The 21564-nt window shown below is 38.2% G+C and overlaps 1 protein-coding gene and 1 non-coding gene across 5 annotated transcripts; both read left to right on the plus strand.

Annotated features, from left to right (window-relative positions):
- Positions 1-701: 701 nt before the first annotated feature.
- LOC101740733 (probable ATP-dependent RNA helicase ddx52) lies at positions 702-10549 on the plus strand. Of its 4 annotated transcripts, XR_009976041.1 has the most exons (7): positions 702-814; positions 2095-2148; positions 2466-2549; positions 4237-4602; positions 8175-8229; positions 9739-10172; positions 10422-10549. XR_009976041.1 is itself a non-coding variant. In XM_062674841.1 (6 exons), the coding sequence occupies exons 1-6, from the start codon at positions 754-756 to the stop codon at positions 9803-9805; spliced, it is 687 nt and encodes a 228-aa protein (XP_062530825.1). In that variant the 5' UTR covers positions 702-753; the 3' UTR covers positions 9806-10549. The 4 variants fall into 4 exon arrangements, 3 of the variants coding, with proteins under 3 accessions (XP_062530825.1, XP_062530824.1, XP_037875025.1); XM_062674841.1 differs by having other exon boundaries at positions 9739-10549; XM_062674840.1 differs by lacking the exons at positions 9739-10172; positions 10422-10549 and having other exon boundaries at positions 8175-8581.
- A 10670-nt stretch (positions 10550-21219) lies between these two features.
- Mir2764 (microRNA mir-2764) lies at positions 21220-21300 on the plus strand. Its single transcript, NR_107333.1, has one exon. It is a non-coding gene; the product is annotated as a microRNA mir-2764 (primary transcript).
- Positions 21301-21564: the final 264 nt, after the last annotated feature.

Genomic DNA, 21564 nt, shown 5'->3' on the forward strand with positions numbered 1-21564 from the left:
TTTTCTATAATTGAGTACACACATAAAAATAAAGTGTTTTTATGTGCGTTTCTTAAGTCGTAAAAATGTGCTCCTCCATAAGTTTTCAATTAATTAGTTTTAAAAAAAAGGATATTTACTAAATTTGGAAAATTGTTTTGAATAGGCTATATGTATATAAATATACTCGACAGAGTCGTATGGTCATTTGCCATTAATGTTACGAAATCGTTAAATATCGTGATTAAGATATGGTAATATTTTGGTCTACAACGTAAATGCGCCACCCACCGTGAGACATGAGTTCTAAGGTCTCAGTATAGTTACAACGGCTGCGCCACCCTTCAAACCGAAACGCATCACGGCAAAATAGGCAGGGTCGTGGTACCTACCCGTGCGAACTCACAAGAGGTGCCACCACCAGTAAAAACTTTGCTTAATAAAGCTATAGAACATAATATTATATCTTACAAATCTCAAACGAACCCTTAATTGTACGTAGTTCGAGACGCACTTATATAATAAAAATTAATAAAATCCTAAAATTAGAGAACCAAATGTCAATCAATATCTTAAATGCTACTAAAAACGTTTTAGGCAAGCCATACCGCGACGAAAGTTGTTAAAACTATACGTAGGCTAATTAATTATGTATGATATCTATCAAATAAACACTATTCGGTTTAATTCTGTATAATTCAGGTAAGTGTGGTGCTATAAAAGGTGGTAGTTCTTACCTTGGAGCATTAGAATTATTATAGTTCTGTAGTGACAATGAAGTCACTAATTCTTTTTGTCGCTTTGGCTCATGCCGTCTTCATAATTCATTCAGCTGGTGAGGATTTTCATTTATTTTTGAGTTTTTATTTTTATTTATTTTGTCCTGAAAACTGTGTTAGAAAGGAGCTCAAGCTGTAATTCTTAATTACGTAGATACCTAGTTTCGCCGTCTGTAGACTAAAGACATTGATTTTACATTGAACAGAAAAATATCCTATCCTTTAAACTATCATTTTTTGGACATATCTCCCGGCGAGGAAATTACTCCATAAAACGCCTTGTCGTTTAGGGCAAAGTAGAAGGCACCAGACCGTGTGGAAAGTTGCGCATGCGATGGACCGACCAAGTCAATTCGTCAGTTGACGTGTTTGCACGAGTGTACCAGACTCACCACAAACCGGGAGAAATGGCGATTGCTCGTGAGGCGCATTACATCTGCCCACAGCTATGATACTGAATAACGACCACGACCGCTCTGACAAGAGTGATACGACAAAGGAGAAAGAGATCCTTTAAACTAGAAGAAGCGATGTTAGCGCTAAAAAATTGTAGCGTCTGGGGGACGGCGGGATGGATGTAATATTCTCTGCGTAAACCCTGTTTTTAGTGAGGTTCGACTCCCACGTACCCTACCTGCCGTGCGGGTGGGGGATCCCGAGATTTTCGCCTGTGGAAAAAAAAAAAACTTTGGGACGCCAATATCCTTTGTAAAGCCTCTTATACCATTATTTTGGCATTTTTTGTGTTTAATTTGGTCGAAAATTTGAAACATGACATAGTCGCATAAAACACCAATAGTATACCTTGAACGGCTCAATCAAACGGTTATTTCTACTAAAATTGAAAGTATCAGAAATGTAGATAGTTAAAATACTGTACGTATATTATGTGCTAAATTAATATTAGTTTATATTTGTGGGTACATTTGTGTTTGTGGGTTTTTTTCAGATGTATAATTTTAATTTGTGGGCTTAGGTGAGCAATCAAGCCCGCGGCTTGTCTTGTATTAAATAAATATTGCATCGTAAGTTCTGCCTCCTAATTTGAGGTATAATGTCGAATGGAACGTAAATTAGATAAGGTCATCCTAATTTTCTAACCAACCAGTACTACTAATAACTAAAAAAATTAATAAACTATTACAATTTTATAACAAAAAATTTAGTTTGTTTTTAAGATCCACTGAATCTTACAGAATAATCTATAGAAATCAAGATTCATTCCACAACCAATCCATAATGATAATACTTATTGAATTATATCACATAAGTCCTAAAGTACGATGTGCATTATGTGAATGAAGGAAGCTTTATCAATTTTCTTTTTTTTTTACAGAACTTCCAAATAAGGAACTCAAAATATCTGCAACCGTGGACAAGAACATACCCAGTAAGTTTTTAATAAAATTCTGATAATTGTGATCAGTTCAGAAAATTACTTCATCTATTGCTATACTGAAAAGCTACCAGTTAAAAACAGGAGATCTGAATGCTAATCAGCAAACGATGGCAAAAAAATTATAATTAAACCTTCCATATTTAACACCCACAACATACAATTATTATTGTCTTCTGTGTTATTGGGACCGGAAAGACAGATACAGAAGCAGAAAAAAAAATATCCGTACTTTACAAAAATACACTATACCGATGTATACCAATAAGGTGATTAGAGTGAAAATTAACGCGATTTTATGTAACTATCAGCAGATGGATCTTCATCATCACTAACCGCTGATGCAAGTATCAGCTTTGGAAAATCGAATACAAAAGGAGAAGATGACGATGAAGGTATTTTTTTTATAATTAACTACGGAACGTACTAATTACAATGGACTGAGCTGTAATTGAAGCCATGATGCAATTACATATGAAATTTCTAGATTCGACATTGATGTGTTTTTTTCTATCAAAACTGACTTGGGTATTGAAATTCAATACAGATATTTTTCCACGTGCCAATGCTTTGAATGCTCTTTAATATACTTGATATTCAGTTACTGTTTCACAATTTCTAGCTCTATTATGCTTCATGACCTAAATCTGAAAGTATTCCAAAGGTTTAATTCAATTACTGGTCCAATTACTGGTGGTAGGACCTCTTGTGAATCCGCGCGGGTGGGTACCACCACCCTGCCAATTTCTGCCGTGAAGCAGTAATGCGTTTCGATTTGAAGGGTGGGGCAGCCGTTGTAACTGTGTTTGAGACCTTACAACTTATATCTCAAGATGGGTGGCGCATTTACGTTGTGGATGTCTATGGGCTCCAGTAACCACTTAACACCAGGTGGGCTATGAGCTCGTCCACCCATCTAATCAATAAAAAAAAAGATTTAAAAATATCCGCATTTTTACATTCCAATTCCGTGAGAAATTAAAATGAATGTAACCGATGGAGCAGTGAAATTTACTGAAATAAAATGCACAAAATCAAAGTTTTACTTTTCCTAATCAGCAAACGGTAGACTGCAATCCTGTATTTGTTTCTGTCATGAATAAGTATGCCTAAAATTGACGAACATAGATAATGGCAAAGGCATATTATACATATATATTGTTAATGCACTACAACTGCTTCACTGTGTAGATTATGATAACGTGTTTATGTTTTCAGCTGTGTAGATAAAATGTGTCCAATGTCTTCAAAAACCATTAAAAGAGGGCAGATCGATGTCGTAATTGTAACATAAAACATTCTTGTAATACGTTACATTCCGAAAAAGAAGACAATCGCATTATTATGACTAAAGAAATGTTTATTTTTATGTCAATTATTATGATATATATTTATCGATACTTTTATTTTATGTATTATACATAATTATATAATATGTATTTATCTTATCAATTAATGTAATATCATATATAATATAAAACAATACCTGATCTGTCTACATCTACTATACGTAGTTTCTTAGTATCGTGACTATTTTTCTATATTTAATAGTTCACTCACTACTAAGATTTTGCCGCTTATCTTAAAAAATCCTATGGAAAGAATCACCTAATTTCAGCACTGAAATCCATTGATACGCGTGCGTCTCTTTCTTAAATATTTGTATATCTATAATATATATTAAACTGAGAAAAAAATGGCTATAATCAGTTGACTAATAACAAAAATGTGGTGTATCATGTAAAAGGAGTTCCGAGGAGGTCATACAACGCTTCAGCGCGTACAGCTGAAAAAGAACCAGTCCAATTTGGTCTCTGAAAAGGTGTAAAACCTTTTTGGTGGTCCAAAGTTTACACTGCGCCATTTCTTTATTAAGCTATAAAATAAAATTTGATGAAGAGTTCGAAATTAACAAACCAAAAAAGAGCATTCATGTCCGTCCCAAAAAAATGTTCTTAGACCAATCTTGTGAATTTAATTCGCGCACGAATAAAAAACTACGTTTTCATCACTGTTCTATAAAAATATACCTCTAGCTTACCTTCATTGATAACTTCATTATTAATTTTGTTCCGATTGCAGAATACGACGGAAGTGATAATGCTGGGAATGATGAATATAAATACAAATTAACCAAGAAGCTCGTAAATAGTTGTCAATATAGTAAGAATTATAAAGACAAAACAAATTATGAAGATTGTGGTTGTAAATATTATGAAAGTGAGGAGGATAACAATGAGTATAAAGGCTATAATAGTGATGAAGATACTTGTGGTTGTCAAGACAATGAAGACAATGAAGACGAAGAAGAAGAAGAGGAAGAGTACGAAAGTGAAGAGTTTGAGTCCTCTGAGGAAATTAAAAAGTACAAGTATTCAAAATATAACGACGACAATAGTAACGATAGTGATAATAGTGATGACAGTGAGGACAGTGACGACAGCGAAGGTGAGGATTGGAACAAAAAATAATGTACCATATCTTTAAATTGTACACCAAGAAGCGATAATTTTATGGTGTGCCGATTACGAATAATATGATTAAATGTTTATTCTTTCACTATTATGTACACTTCTTCTTCTACCCATGTCCACCGAATGCTGAGTGTAGTTCTCCTCGAATGCACACCATTCTCTTCGGTCTCTTGCCTTTCTCATCCAATCTCTACCAACTACTTTGACCAGTTCATGGATCCACCTCGTTGGCTGTCTGCCCACGTTACGACGTCCAGTACTCCAGTACTTTTGTGCCCCACCGATTGTCAGTGCAGCGGCATATGTGGCCGGCCCACTTCCACTTTTTCCGAGCAATCACTTTGGCTATGTCAGTCAAACCAGTTCTTCTACGGATTTCGGTATTGCGCATTTTATCCCGTAGAGAAACGCCTAACATAGCCTGTTCCATGGCTCTTTGCGTTACTTGCGTTTTGGTCATAATTTGCTTTGTGAGCGTCCATGTCTCGGCCCCATACATCATCACAGAGAGAACACATAGCTCAAATGTCCGACGCTTCAATTTCATAGGTATATTCCACTTCAGTATGTCAGCCAGCTTACCGAAAGCAGTCCATCCTAGCTGTGTGCGGCGCTTTATCTCCCGTTCCTGGCTGGTTCTATCGAAACTGATGTTCTGTTCTAGATAAACATACTCCTCCACTCTCTCTATTTTTTGGCTTTTAACTTGAATGTGATCCACTCCATCACCACAGCACATCATTTTGGTTTTGAAGATGTTCATTTTAAGGCCAATAGGTAGAGAGACGTCGTAAAGCTCTTCAACCATCACTCTTAAGTGTTCTACACTTTCAGCGAAGAGGATGGTATCATCTGCAAAACAAAGGTGAGTTAGATGTTCCCAGTTTATGTTAATACCTTTATCGGACTAATCGATAACTTTGAAGATGTCTTCCAAACAAGACGTAAATTTCCACCAAACACCAAACAATTTGGGTGATATAGAGTCTCCCTGCCGCACCCCTCTCTCCACTTTTACTGGATTAGTCAATTCATGCATCTTTACTTGTAAAGTAGCATCCTGGTAGGCAGATTTTTATGCCTCCACATATCTTTTGTCGATTAATGATCTCTGTATTTATTACCGCCCAGTGCTCGACTGTGACAAAAGCCTTTTTATAATTTACGAAAGCCCCTGCCAGTGGACGATTATATTCGGTACATTTTTCTACAACTTGTCGTACAGTGTGGAAATGATTGATTGTGGAAAACCCGCCACGAAATTCAGCCTGTTCTACTGGTTGTGCCGAGTCTAATTTGGCAGAAAGGCGCAAAGTAATAACTTTAGTAAATAGTTTGTAAATATGACTCAACAAAGATATCGGTCGATAGTTAGTGAGTTTCGTGGTATCTCCTTTCTCATGCAGTAGCATAACTAATGCATTTTTCCAAGCCTCTGGAACCACACCTTTGGAAAGGAATTTATTGAACAGCACTTGAAGGTGCTTAAGTGCTGGTGTACCTCCACACTGAAGTTGTTCGTATGTGATTTTATCCTGCCCTGGTGATTTTCCCTTCTTCATAAGTTTCAGTGCATGTTTAATCTCATATAGACTTATTTCCGGCAGATCTTCCGTTCTGTGTCTTCTTAAGGGGGCTTTTTACTGGTGGTAGGACCTCTTGTGAGTCCGTGCGGGTAGGTACCACCGCCCTACCTATTTCTGCCGTGAAGCAGTAGTGCGTTTCGGTTTGAAGGGTAGGGCAGCCGTTGTAACTATACTTGAGACCTTAGAACTTATATATCAGGATGAGTGGCGCATTTACGTTGTAGATGACTATGCAATAAAATAAAAAAAAAACACTTGGGTCTTGCTGGGCTACTGTCGGTCCAGGCGTTACGGAGCTATAAAGTTGACCATAGAACTTCTCCACAACTTGAAGTATTTCATCTCGATCTGATGTCACGACATTCCCGTCCGTAGTAAGTTTGTGCATTTGCGGACTGCCACGTTTGAGTTGTTTTCGAAAAACTTCGCCCTCTGTGGTTTTCAATTGTTTCTAGGATCAGTTTGTGTTTCTTCTCCCTCAGCTGTTTACGTATTAGGTGTTTAATACTACTATTTATTGTTCCAATTTTTATCTGGTCAGGCGTTCTTAGTATCTCTGCAAGTTCTTGGATAAGTTTTTCAACATCGCTACAGACAGGTCTATTGTTTGCCTTAGGCGTTTTAGTTCTAACTTGTTTAACTGCATTTTGTGTAGAGACTACGATATGGTCATTTAAGCTATTTACGTCTTCAGACTTCAGTTCATTTTGTAGGTTTTGAATAAATTGCTTTTTAAAATAATCTGACTGAGGAATGTGGGTTATAGTGTTTTGGGTGGACTCAATAAATTTTCTGCGTTCGAGTTTTAACTCCAATCTTATGCGGGCTCTTAAAATCCTATGGTCACTTCCCGCACCTGCCATGCTTAAGACATCAACATCCTGAATTATATTTCTTCTGTTACTCAGTATGTAGTCGATTTGGTTTTTAGTTTTCCCATCTGAACTCCTCCACGTCCACTACCTGTGGTCTTTTTTCTGGAAGTAAGTATTCATAGCATACAATTGGTGCTGTCCCAGGTAATTTCCAAGTACTTGGCCTCTATGGTTCCTTTGGCCTAATCCGAATTTTCCTATTTACTTTTCTTCCTCTTGTCTTCTACCGAGTTTAGCATTGAAGTCTCCGATTAAAGTGGTGTAATAACAGGGATTTTCTAACAGTGCCCTGTTAACTTCATCGTAGAAGTCGTCTAGATCTTGATCATCGTGTGCCGAAGTTGGTGCGTAAACTTACAAGTAACGTTTATTTAGTCTAAAAGTTGCATAAACTACTCGGGGCGATATTGCCTCAATCACAACAAGGTTTTTGGCCATAGAAGTGTTAATAATGAATCCCACACCCCCTTTATCTTCGTATCCCTTGTAGTAGAAAATTTGACCTGAAGTCAATTTTATCAGTTGTTCTCCTCTTCATCTGGTTTCGCTTAGTCCGACAATATCCCATTTAATTTTGTTAAGTACTTCCGACTCAAGTTCTTGGTAACGTTCTTCCGTAAGCAGGGTTCTAACATTATACGTAGCTAAATAGATAGGTTTCGTTTTATATCAGCCGTATCCTTTTCCCCAGGTATTCTTAGCACCCTCTATCTTGCTGGTGTTCCGACCGCTGTCGTAGTCGGGCCTAACAAGACGACTGGGGACTGAGGGCCTTCTTTTTTGTTGTCTGTGCATGAAGGTTATGGGCCTTAAAACGCCACGCTGGCCGTTGCGGGTTGGCGAGTCCACTTGTTTCAAGGGTATTTAAGTCATTGGGGCTGTTTTTTTTTTTTGCAGAGCCACCTCCACCCACCGACCCTCGTCCATTCTTATCCGGGCTTGGGACCAGCGACGGCTGACTTTATATACGTACTTAGATAAACTATAAATTTTCAGAATTGCTAGATTATATGTACTACATAGTTAAACTATAAATTTTCAGAATTGCTAGATTGTGTCTTATTTATTTCATCTGTTTTATTTAGATTCAGAAGAATACAAGAAAAAGAAGGATAAAAAAAAGAAAGGTACAAAAAATGTGTACAAATATTCTATATTTATATTTTTGAATACGCTTTTTCCATTGAACTTGTTGAACTGGAATAAGCATCTTTCATAAAACTCTTATTTATCGTTGTCAGAAAATAAACTTCATATACGACGAATAAAAAAATTACTAAATCAATACGTACATGCATATTATCCTAAAATATATTTAAATAGCGCCCTAGAATATAAATACACAAAATCCACATCTATTTTAAAATTATATAAACTGGAAAAAAAATGTTTTATAATTATTACACGTATCGTTCTAGTATCATAAGTTATCCATTTTGAATGTATCAAAATAAAAATAAAAGTTTATTTTATTATTTTAACAGCAAACAAATCGGGTAAGTTATACTTCTGTATACTATTTAATAAGCATATTTTACTTATAGTAAAATTTATTAACATTTGTATTAGATTACGAAGAAGCTGCCATCATTTGACCGTTACACTGATTTTGTGATCATATGGCTGAAGTTTTGATACTTGACCAATGAGGTAGAGTCCACAGAATAGAGAAAATTTACATAATGATGGTGTACCTAACACGTATTCAGAAACAACTTCCACGCTGGGAATAAAATGGTGTAAAAAAATACTAAAGTTTCTAATTTGTTTGTGATCCCACACGGAGAGCTGGCCTCTTCCTCCAGTTAACGAAGCAGACATATGTACTTTGTGGCTTTAAGGGTAACATGGCCGTTATGCAATAGTATTTGAACAATGATATATTTATACAACAATTGAACAATAATATAATAATATATTTATAACATATTTAAGCAATAAATTTTGAACAAAACTGGTGGTAGCATTCATGCATTGTGCTCCCAAAATTACATACCTGGTTTGGCTACGAAAGCTTATAATATGTAAGTCAGGTTTATTTGGTTTTATGTAAAACTATTGCAAAACAAAAACTTGATAATTAAATGTTGTATTTGTCCAGAGCTTAAAATCAATTCATATGAATTTTAATTATTACTTCTTATCAGCTGAGCCGTGCGGTCGTTTAAATACCTACAGTTGTAAAAATCTTCATAACAATTTGAAATCTTCCGCTTGAAATCGGATGATCACATACTTGATATATATAAAATTTAAATAACAAGTTCTAATTAAATTATTGATAATGAAAAAGATTCAATTCTATTTATTAATCTAGAATTCAAATCAATTCTAGAACTTTTTATAATAATTTAAATCAATCGCTCGTTTTATAGCTTAGAATTACTTTATTGATTCCTCTATTCGGAAAGAACTTCATAAATTCGATCACAGTACGATTTGATCGTGTTAACTTTTAAATTATTATTACTTATTGACAATACAAAACTTCCTTACGAAATTTGAAGTTCTTACTGTGGAACTTGTCCACTATGGGACTTGAATTTTATACGATTCAAATGTTATAATTTCTGGTTTTTAAGATGGGCAACATGCACTTAGTATATAAGGGTATGAAATTAATTTTCATATAACGCTTTTTTATAACAGAAGAAGAAAAAACAAAAAAACAAAAAATTGTAGATTTAAAAGAAGAAATCAAAGAGAAAAAGAATGATTTGAAAGAGAAAAAAGAAGAACTCATAGATGCCTTGAAGGAAAAAAAGAAAGATCTGATAACTGATTTGAAAGAAAAAAAAGAAGATCTCAAAGATGATTTGAAAGAGAAAAAAGATGAGCTTAAAGATGTTCTGAAAGAGAAAAAGGAAGATCTCAAAGACGATTTAAAAGAAAAAAAGGAGGACCTTAAAGATGTTCTGAAAGAGAAAAAGGAAGATCTCAAAGATGATTTAAAAGAGAAAAAGGATGAACTTAAAGATGTTCTGAAAGAAAAAAAGGAGGCTCTTGATGACATAAAGAGTGATTTGAAAGATAAAAAGGAAGATTCCAAGGAGGAGGAGGAGAAAAAAGAAGGAGATCCTAAGGTAATAACCTTTTAATCAACGTCCCCAATCTGAGCTATCAATAGATAATTTTTAAATAACTGTTTATTTTATGTCCATGATTCATTTCAATGTCCACAATATCATTTCAACACAACACTTTACAAAATCATTTAGGAGGGCTAAAACATAAGACAACAAGTTTAGATACACAATGCAACTAATAATACTATTTATAATAATAGGTGGGACCTGAGTTAGTTTGATCATGCTTTATTTTGTTTGTTCTAGCCCTCCTCGGGATAGGTGCTGGAAAGGAAGCCAAAAAAAAGTCGAAAGGCGAAGCCCTGGATTTCTGAATCAATTAAATTCAATTTAATGTACATTGGTTGGTTTATCAATAAATTCAATTCAAACTATATAGATTTTGATTATTTTTTTCTCCAATTTCAAATTGACGAAAGCAACAGAATAGCAGAGCAATATATTAAAATATTCATCGTTAAGAAAAGACCGTTTTAATTTCAAAGAGCCTAGGGTTATTCATAAATTTAAGCATAGCTGAAAATTTTACGCGGTTTTTTCATTAAACTATAAAAGAACATTTGAAATGTACTTAATATAAATTTTACATTATTTCTATAGAACAACAATAAATAAAAAATTCAAATTTTACAGAAGATAAACATATGTTTAATATAAACAAAATAATTTAGCCAATCTCCTTTTATTGAATTAAATTAATCAAAGGATTGTTCCTTAATCTTAGTCGACAAAAATATATGAACATTTTATGGTAAATATAAAATAATATGATAACTGTTTTCAGTGCGTATCTTTTTAATACGTAAAAATACATTTTTAATTGAAGCGTAATGTTCTTAGAGTTAGTTATATTTATTAAATAGATAGACACTCAAAATCCAATGAACTAATAATTTTCATCATTCATCGACTGAAAAGTGTTAAGTCAGAATTATATATATAGATTATAACAAACGGAGTCTTTACGATTTTATGACACTTTATCGAGCAATAGGCACGAGAACTGCAGAGCAGATTCTGAATTAGAGATTAAACTGAATTCAATTAAAAATCCTAGACTTAGGAAAATTTATCCTTTAAGGTAAATAATATATAGCATTCTGAAGTTCAAAGATATATAGATTTAAAGCAATTCATTAGAATACAGCAGAAGCTCAGTACAAGTTTATCATTAAGCAGGTACTCAAGTACTTTTGGCGCCTTCTTAAAATTTTAGAATTACATAAAATAAAAGCTACATTGAAATAAAAAAATCCATATTACACGGAGTTTTTGTTTCCAACTACGGTATAATTTTGGTCATTGAATGTGTTATTGTTAATAATTTGTCCTAAAGTTCATTTCCAATGATTCAACGAGGAGCACAGCTACTTAGATTATAAAATTAATTTTATTAAAAAATAAATCATCTTCTTGAAACTTTATCTTCTTTACCAAAAACTTAAATCTTTATCTCTTCCGACTTTCAAATTATCTATTGATAGTTACTTAACTAATATGGTTTGAATTTGTCTTCTAAATACACGACCTAGCATTAAACTGTTTTAAGTATAATCTGAACATCAAGGAATATGTTAATGTGCTAGTGAATCGAATACCGAGGTTCTACCGAGTTTTCAGAACCTTGCTTTAACAACTGACACAGGCGCAAACTTATTGGTGGAAAATAGAAATATACGTATTTAATCAAGTATTTACCGGAATATCTTCACTGTAAAACAAATAGCTGTAAGAGCTGTAAATAAATACCAAGTAAATACAACATTAAACTGGCGGGATACGGACTTTAAAAAAGGTAATGCATCTAAATAGCTATGTTTTATTGCCATACAAAATAACGAAAAGAATTTAAGCCTTGCTGAACACAAACTAGACTCCGGACTCAATTATTAAACTGAGTTACACAAGCCACACGTATAATTATTATCAACTGAATGCCTCTGTACACCGAGACTGGTCAAAGAAGTATTTGAAATATCCAAATATAAAAACTTCAATGCCCTCGTTTCAAGTTATGAAATGGACGAAACCCGGATTAGATTATGAAAAAAAATACAATTTGTTTTCGAAGTGCACGAAATGTGAATGAAATTTGCAAGGGCGTTATAATATCTGTAAATATTATGAGGGCAAGTCATCGAGTGCCAGTGGTAGTATCCAAAGAGCGAAGCAGAAAGATGGTTGACCAAGCTATCTATTCTTATATCTAAGTATATGATCGTGGCGTTTGCAACAACGCTAAAACATCAGAAATTGACTAAAATTGATAATAATGATCAATACTTATTATAGAAAAGAATAAAAAAAAATCAACATTAAAGACCTTCGTATCATAAACATCACATAGTATAACCTTTTTAAGGTTAATTCGTTTGGTTAATTCGCTTCACATTGGATTGGATTGGACAATTTTCTACTTTACAAAGTTCAATGCAAGTCCTCGTTTACTATAAATATTTCAGTTTACAGTGTTGCTCCTTGCTAAAGTTTTGAATTTTAAAAAAATCGCGCGATTTAAATTGTGCAATACAAATGGCCTCTCAGAGATCTATTATCACTATTATTTCATACATATATCTAATAATGGGTGAATGGATTAAATGCCCATTTTAGCCTTAGCATAGACTTAACGTTCCCAAAAAAGTTGAAATCAATCAGCAAGCTGCCGCTGGTAAAATATAAAGCTAAATCAATTCCACAACAATGGCTGTAGCGACCACGCCCAGGGATGGAATACGAACGATATTCCTGATTTTCCTATGAATATTATCGCTCAGGGATAAACTTAATCATAACTGACACAATAATATGTTACATTACAAATAGTTTCTGCAATATTCGTTACTTCCACTAGTATACCCTAATTAACATAGGTGAAAAGAATAGATTTATTGCTTACTTGCTACTTTATACTTTATAATTTTTATTTGCTTACTTCATTGCCTTTTTTTTTTTCGGGTAGAGGGCCGAACCTCCTACGAGGTCCCCGCGCAAAAGGGGCGCGCGGGGTATGTGAGACTCAACGATCTGCATGGTGTTGTGAGCAGACCGCGGGCCCAAGGATTTTAGGGCCCACCCACTAAATGACTCCCCTGCACTCTTACACCCGACGTCCGATGCCCTCCGAGGTCAGAACCCGGATGGGGTAGGGGGGCTACCGCGGTCAACACTACAACCAGATGGCGCGGCTCACCCCAAGGACGCCCAGCCGACGGAGCCTTCGAGGCGAATCTAAGGCTCTGAAACGTCGGCCGTCTCGGTACGGCAGCCCGTCGGGCCGCCCAGACGGTGCCGCTGGTGTCCCGGAATACCTACTACCTTTTTTTTTTTTTTTTTTTTTTCGGGTACAGGGCCGAACCTCCTACGAGGTCCCCGCGCAAAAGGGGCGCGCGGGGTATGTGAGACTCAACGATCTGCATGGTGTTGTGAGCAGACCGCGGGCCCAAGGATTTTAGAACCCACCCACTAAACGACTCCCCTGCACTCTTACACCCGACGTCCGATCCCCTCCGAGGTCAGAACCCGGATGAGGTAGGGGGGCTACCGCGGTCAACACTACAACCAGACGGCGCGGCTCACCCCAAGGACGCCCAGCCGACGGAGCCTTCGAGGCGAATCGAAGGCTCTGAAACGTCGGCCGTCTCGGTACGGCAGCCCGTCGGGCCGCCCAGACGGTGCCGCTGGTGTCCCGGAATACCCCGCTGGACCAGAACCAGCCTGCCGGGTCGGGACGCGATACACCGTCGACCGGTCGCTCTAATCACTCCACGGCAGCGCGCTAGAGTGCTGGTAGCGCGCCGCGCGGCCTCACCCCCTCAGGTCGCCCCTTGACCTTCACCGGGGGGAGGCCGCCACCTACAGGGGCCGGGACGTACGGGCGTATTCCCGCCTCCGGCCCCCGGCTCGACGGCGACGGATCGGTGCGGAAAGGGAAGAGCTCTCCCTCTCTCGCTCCGCCGCCTCCTTCTGCGAGATGGTGGACTCGCAGAAGTCGAGCATCGCCTTCCAGGACGCGTCGCTGCCGAGCATCGTAGCCACGACGCGCGGCAGCGAGAGGTCCTCTCCTATGACCGCGACGAGGGCGGCGCGTTGCTCGTCGAATCCAGAGCAACGCGCCAATGTATGTTCCGCTGTGTCATCCTCGTCGCGGTCAGCGCAGTGGTGGCACTGCGCCGTCGGTTCCCTTCCGGCTATTTTGAAAAGGTACCGGCCAAAACAACCATGGCCGGTCAACATTTGCGTCAGCCGGAAGGTGAGGCATCCGCGGTCGCGGCCCACCCAGTCCGCGAGAACCGGGCGGACTGCCTCGACGGTACGGAGGCCGGCCGACGGGTCCGCCAAGCGGCGAGACCACGCCTCCAGCACGGACCGCCGAGATTGGAGCCTCCGCGCTCGAACTACTCCTTCGCCGGGGCGCCCTTCCCCCCTAGAGCGAAGGTCGCTACGCCACTGGTAATCGGCAGCGAGCGCCTCCGCCTCCAGGTCCCAGGGTGGCGCCCCGGCGAGCAAGCACGCCGCCTCGAATGAGACGGTGCGGTATCCTCGGATCGCCCTGACCGCGATCGCGCGCTGCGGACGTCGCAGCGCCGCGACGTTCTTGCGGGTCAGGGCGTGGCACCATACGGGAGCCCCGTATAGTGCCATCGACCGCACCACCCCCATGTAGAGGCGGCGCGCCACCTGATCGGGACCCCCGACGTTTGGAAGCAGCCGGCTCAAAGAGCCGGCCGTCGCCATCAGTCGAGGGCCCAAGAATACCTACTACCTACTACTACTAACTGCATTGTTTTTTTTTTTTTTTTTGGTCAGGAGGAAATCGCCGGACCTCCGCCCTCCACTGGGGATGGAGGGCGGGGCATGTCAGAGTCGAACTGACTAAAACCTCCTGTCGCTCAACAACCAATGTCCAAACCTCGCTTGAGACAGAACTCATGAAAAGGCAAAGGGGGGAAAGTGAAGCGTTTAGTGCGGAGCACATCTCTTCCATCGCCCTCCCCCCGGGACGCCGGACCGGCGGTCGTCGGTGCCACGACCACCAGCCCTCTCGGTCGGCAGGCTATCCGGAGCCCGCCTAGATGGCGCCGGTTAGAGTGAGCTATCCTACGGAATACCCCGCTGGACCAGAACCAGCGTGGGTCGAGGATAGCCGGCCTTCCATCACCCGGTTGCTCTTGCGTAAAACGCGTGCAGAGCAGCTTGCACGTCGTCTTCTTAGGCCCCCCTCGCCGGTCCCCAGGCCGACATCTGAGGGAGACCCGAAACACTTAGAGGGCCAGGGCTTGGGCGAAATCCGCCTCCCTGGCCCCCGCTCGACGGCGTCGGGCCTGTGCGTCTCTCACGCGCCCTGCCGCCTCCTTCTGCGAGATGGTGCACTCGCAGAAGTCGAGCATCGCCTTCCACGACTCGTCGTCACCGAGCATCGATGCCACAACACTCGGCAACGACAAGTCGTTTCCTATTTTTGCGACGAGGACACAGCGCCACCCCTCCCATGCGGGGCAGGCGACGAGCGTATGCTCTGCCGTGTCCAAGTCGCAACCACAATGGTGGCACTCTGCCGTCGGCTGTGAAGGCGCGAATTCAAAGAAATCCCAAACGTAAGCAGAAACTGTTGGCCCTTCAGATGGGGTTAAGCAGAACCACGGTGAAAAGGGTGTTAAATGAAGACTTAGGGCTTCGGGCATATCGAAGAAAAACAGGTCATCGTTTGAATGCTCGTCTAATGGACCTGAGACTGAAGAGATGCCGCGCTTTGTTGAAGCGGTACGCGGGAAAAAAATATCGAGAAATTCTTTTTTCAGATGAAAAAATTTTTACCGTAGAAGAGAGCTACAACAAACAAAATGATAAGGTGTACGCACACAGTAGTGAAGAAACGAGCAACCGTATTCCGCGTGTCCAACGAGGTCATTTTCCATCCTCGCTCATGGTATGGTTGGGAGTTTCTTATTGGGGCTTAACAGAGGTACATTTTTGTGAGAAAGGTGTAAAAACGAATGCAGTTGTGTATCAAAATACAGTCCTGACGAACCTTGTGGAACCTGTTTTTCATACCATGTTCAATAACAGGCACTGGGTATTCCAACAAGATTCGGCGCCAGCTCATAGAGCGAAGAGCACACAAGACTGGCTGGCGGTGCGTGAAATCGACTTTTCCGGCACGAAGACTGGCCCTCCTCCAGTCCAGATTTGAATCCGTTAGATTACAAGATATGGCAACACTTGGAGGAAAAGGCGTGCTCAAAGCCTCATTCCAATTTGGAGTCACTCAAGACATCCTTGATTTAGGCAGCCGCCATATTGACATGGACCTCGTTCGTACTGCGATAGACGACTGGCCGCGCAGATTGAAGGCCTGTATTCAAAATCACGGAGGTCATTTTGAATAAACTTTAGTGTCATAAGAATCTATGTTTTGTTAAGTTCATTTTGGTATATGGAATGGTTACATAATGAATAAACTTGTTTCAATTATTTTATATTAAACATGTGACAGAAAATATGACCTGACTAGGTATATATATTATTACTTTACATGTATATTATATTGTGTGTAATTATGTGTATGTATGTATTTTACTATTTTATACATAGGTATATTAAATTGTAGTATGTGTATTCTATAATACTGAGATGTTATTTTAAGGAAGATTTTTGTTTTGAGTTTGTTCTTTTTTTTTGTTTTGTTGTTGTTGTTTGTTATTCTCTTGTCAATGCACCTACCATGCATTATCTCTGCACCACCCTATGGTCGACTGGAAGAGAATGCCCATGGCATTAAGTCCGCCTGTGTACAAGTTTTGTTTTGTGCATAAAGTATAAATAAATAAATAAATAAGCACAGTCGCCTCATCCGACACGAATACACCATCTTATTCTTTAGGCCACATTCGAATACTTATGTCAAGTACTATCAAACATGAAAAATCGGTGACAAAAAGTTGATTCGACAAAATTTGTAGATATTTTATCCATCTAGGCCTATTGTCAAACTATCTAAAATATCCACTCAAATACTAACTTATATCATATTACAGCCAGTATAGTCTTTAAGTGATAAAAATTTAGGGACACATCCATTTCATTGGCTACAAAGCTGTAATTGTAAAATGTAATTTTTACTCAAGTTAAATTACTGATGAAAAAGACTGAATAAGATAATAATATGAAAGCAACATTAAAATGTCTACTTTCTTCCTGCAGCATATCCTAGGACTACATCAAATTCGAGAACCACATTGAAGCCAAGAGGCAAGTTTGCTTTTTTATTCGTACTTTTTTATCAGTTTCGTTTGGTCTATAGTAATTCATCTGATTAAGACATATATGATTAAAATATTATATATAAATCATTATTTAACATTTTAGTTCCTACAATATCAACGTCATCAAGAGCTACTAAAATAAAAGCAACAGTAAGAACAAAGTGTAAGTTCTAGTCTTAATTCCCATTAAAGAAATAAATTAAATCAAGAAGGAAATGACCAAGAAAAAGATTGGCAGATTAACTTACGGCCCATGTGTTGTTAAGTTTTTTTTGTTGTTGCTTAGATGTGTGGACGAGCTCACCGTCCACCTGGTGTTAAGTGGTTACCAGAGCCCATAAACATCTACAACGTAAATGCCGCCACCCACCTTGAGACATGAATTCTAAGATCTCACTTTAACAGTACGATGGCTGCCCCGCCCTTCAAACCGAATCGCATTACTGCTTCACGGCCGAAATAGGCAGGGTGGTGGTACCTACCCGTGCGGACTCACAAGACGTCCCACCGCCAATAATGTTCAGCGGTTGTATGAGATCGAAATCTCAATTGTAATGGTAAACTCTGTGCCACCTGTAAAACAGAGTGCATGTTTGCGTGGTAACAGAAATAGGCCGGTAGTAGTACTTACGCGTGAAGTTACAAAATACGCCCCAATCAACAAAGTTTATAGATGTATGTAAATGATATATACATACAAAATCTACCACGACGACGAGCTTCAACAAACTACTTTCGGTAAATATTGAATTAATACTTTCGATATGTTTGATTTTAGTAACTACTCCAACTACGCCAAAATTTAGAACGGCAAGAACTGAGCCCAGTACGACAGGTGGGTTTTAGTTTTCTACCATTTCGCTATCTCATGATACTAAATTGAAACTTGGGTTTGTTTGGTTTTAGTAATTACATCAACCACACCACAACCTACAATGGCAACAACTATGCGTAGTACCAGAGGTAAGTTTTGTTCTGTCAGTCGAATGTCTAGGAGATTAAAAATATAATAACTGTCACCTATGATTTTACCTAAAGTCGGTGATTTTTAAGGGATTTGTCACAGCGGACGTACCTAATTATATCTGAACCATTACCACTGGGTTTCTATAGTGGGGTACGCAGCATAATTGTGAACTATTCAATTATGATTTATAACACGAAAATATCTCTAAGCAACGTCCTCTCCTTACGTCCTCGTTAATAAATTTGTCATTTTTTAAAGTATATCTCGATAGTTGTTGAAGTAACTTATACAATATATTATAAATAGATAAATTCAAGTACAGACGAACTATTTTTTCTCGAGTTCTTTGTAAAACCGGTAGTAGAGATACACGTACTTAGTCTGGCCATAAATACTGTTACAATTAAAAATAAGCAAAATATTACATTTGAATTTGGAATCTGTCATTTTTATATGATTGCTCATTGAGTTTTCTCATTTTGGCGCCAATACATTGTACAATATTTTGCGATATTAAAATGGAGTGGGGTGATAAAGACAAACGAATCGCTGTGATTGCATTACACAAAGTAGGTATGAAGCCAAATGCAATTTTTAAAACTCTCCATACGCTCGGTATTAGTAAAATGTTTGTGTACCGGGCTATTAATAGGTGCAATGAGAACACCTCTGTTTGTGACAGAAAAAGATCTGGCCGTCCACGTAGTGTTCGTACGAAAAAGGTGGTCAAAGCAGTAAGGGAAAGAATTCGAAGAAAACCTGTCCGAAAGCAAAAGATTTTATCTCGTGAGATGAAGATAGCATCTAGAACCATGTCGCGTATTTTAAAAGATGACTTAGGACTTGCAGCCTATAAGAGACGTACTGGTCATTTCTTAACTGAAAATTTAAAAGAGAATAGGGTGGTAAAATTGAAACAACTACTGAAGCGGTACGCAAAAGGAGGTCATAGAAAAATTTTGTTTACGGATGAGAAAAAATTACAATTGAGCAACATTTTAACAAACAAAATGACCGTATTTATGCTCTAAGCTCTAAGGAAGCTTCCCAATTAGTCGACAGAGTGGAACGTGGGTACTATCCGACTTCAGTGATGGTTTTGTGGGGTATTAGCTATGAAGGAGTGACTGGGCCATACTTTTGTGAAAAATGTATCAAAACATCGGCACAAGTGTATCAAGATACCATTCTTGAGAAGGTAGTGAAGCCCCTTAACAACACCATGTTCAATAATCAAGAATGGTCCTTCCAGCAAGACTCGGCGCCAAGGCATAAAGCTCGGTCTACGCAGTCTTGGTTGGAAACGAACTTCATCAGAGCTGAAGACTGGCCGTCGTCTAGTCCCGATCTTAATCCGCTGGATTATGATTTATGGTCAGTTTTAGAGAGTACGGCTTGCTCTAAACGCCATGATAATTTGGAGTCCCTAAAACAATCCGTACGATTGGCAGTGAAAATTTTTCCCATGGAAAGAGTGCGTGCTTCTATTGATAACTAGCCTCAACGTTTAAAGGACTGTATTGCAACCAATGGAGACCACTTCGAATAAGCTTTTTATACTTTAAATTGTTTTATATTTATGTATAAAACTAACTAACTAACACACTGTAAAAGTAATAAATGTTATCTGCAATAGATTTTTTTTTTCTTTTTTACAGTATTTATGGCAACTAGGTATATAATATCCAAACTCCAAAGCAATTGAATTATCACGAAAAAGATTCGCAACATTTAGGCACATAAGGCATGATGATTCTTCGTTATTTTCGTAGCTGCTACAACTACTTCGCCACCTACTGCTCAAAGAACAACGTCGTTATCACAAAGTGAGTATTGAGTGGTCGCAAAGTATTTGTTTAAAAAAAAAAACTAAAAAACACCTCTTATATTATTTTAAGTAACTACAATAACTACGACACCTGGACACACTACTGAAAAAGCTACTCCGAGTATGGAAGGTAATTTCTTTATTTTATCACAGACTTCTTTTGTACTATCATCACTGTAGATTGATTAATATCTATCATCAACGTCTATTTTACAGATGTTACTGATGTTACTGTTTGCAGTATGAGTTATACTTGTTACGTTATCTTCCATACGTTATATCCATCCATACATTTATCATAATAGTGTATTGAAATTAATTTCCACTAACTTAAGAGGTTGGAAATTTGAACACATAACAAGAACCGATGACAATATAATAACATATTTACTTTGTCCTAATACCTTAACCAAAATCCGAGGTTAAAAAAAAAGCTTCCTCATTCGTCTTGCTATTTAAGTTTATTTTAAACGTTTAGAGTATTTTTTTTGTATTACATGAAAAATTTATTGCTACAGTAAACGTTAATTTATGAATATAATTTTGTAGGGGCTTCATTAGCCTTATGATTAAAAAAATTATTAAGTTCTTTCAAAGTTATTTCTCTGTCACTGACATTTGAGTTTTTTTTCAAAGTGATTATACATTACAATGGTTTGGTGGGTCATGAAATATATAAGACTCATTAAGATAACACAAACATTCGAACAATGTGATCTTCGTCCAAAATCGGCCTGTATCATTATTATTAGATAAATGACACTAAACATAAAACGCCCATTCACACAACTAGCGTATTCATTTAATTTATTTGGAAAATATGTAAAATGAATAGTTAGATTGACGGCCCTGATGACCTATGTATGGTTACCATATCGGCTTTCATCTGCTGACACGCAAAATGAACGTTGCCGCCCCCAGCAGGATAATGGTTCCAATCAGTTCAGCTACAACGCACCCCATAAGGAGCCCTTGGTCTACTGTCAGTTCTTCTTTAGTAGCTACAATATCTATGACGTTGATTCGAATTATTTCGTAGATATTGTAGTTACTGGAGAATTATCTGAACTACTACGGACGGACTTCAATCTTCAAATGGTAATTTTTTAAAGATTTACAGATAATAATCTAACTCTCTCAATTTCCCAAAAATTTTACACCATCTTTGTGATTGCAATACGTTCAGGTTTCAGTATTACATTTATGATATAGAAATGTTATATACTGCCATGGCATGATTATAGAGATATAGTTTCCGTGTTGACATTGATGTACAGTAGGTCTCTAAGCATATTAAGAGGCCCAACGGTGTCATTAAATTTTAAGTAC

Source organism: Bombyx mori, chromosome 22 (genome assembly GCF_030269925.1).
Source record: "Bombyx mori chromosome 22, ASM3026992v2".
Classification (NCBI taxonomy): domain Eukaryota; kingdom Metazoa; phylum Arthropoda; class Insecta; order Lepidoptera; family Bombycidae; genus Bombyx; species Bombyx mori.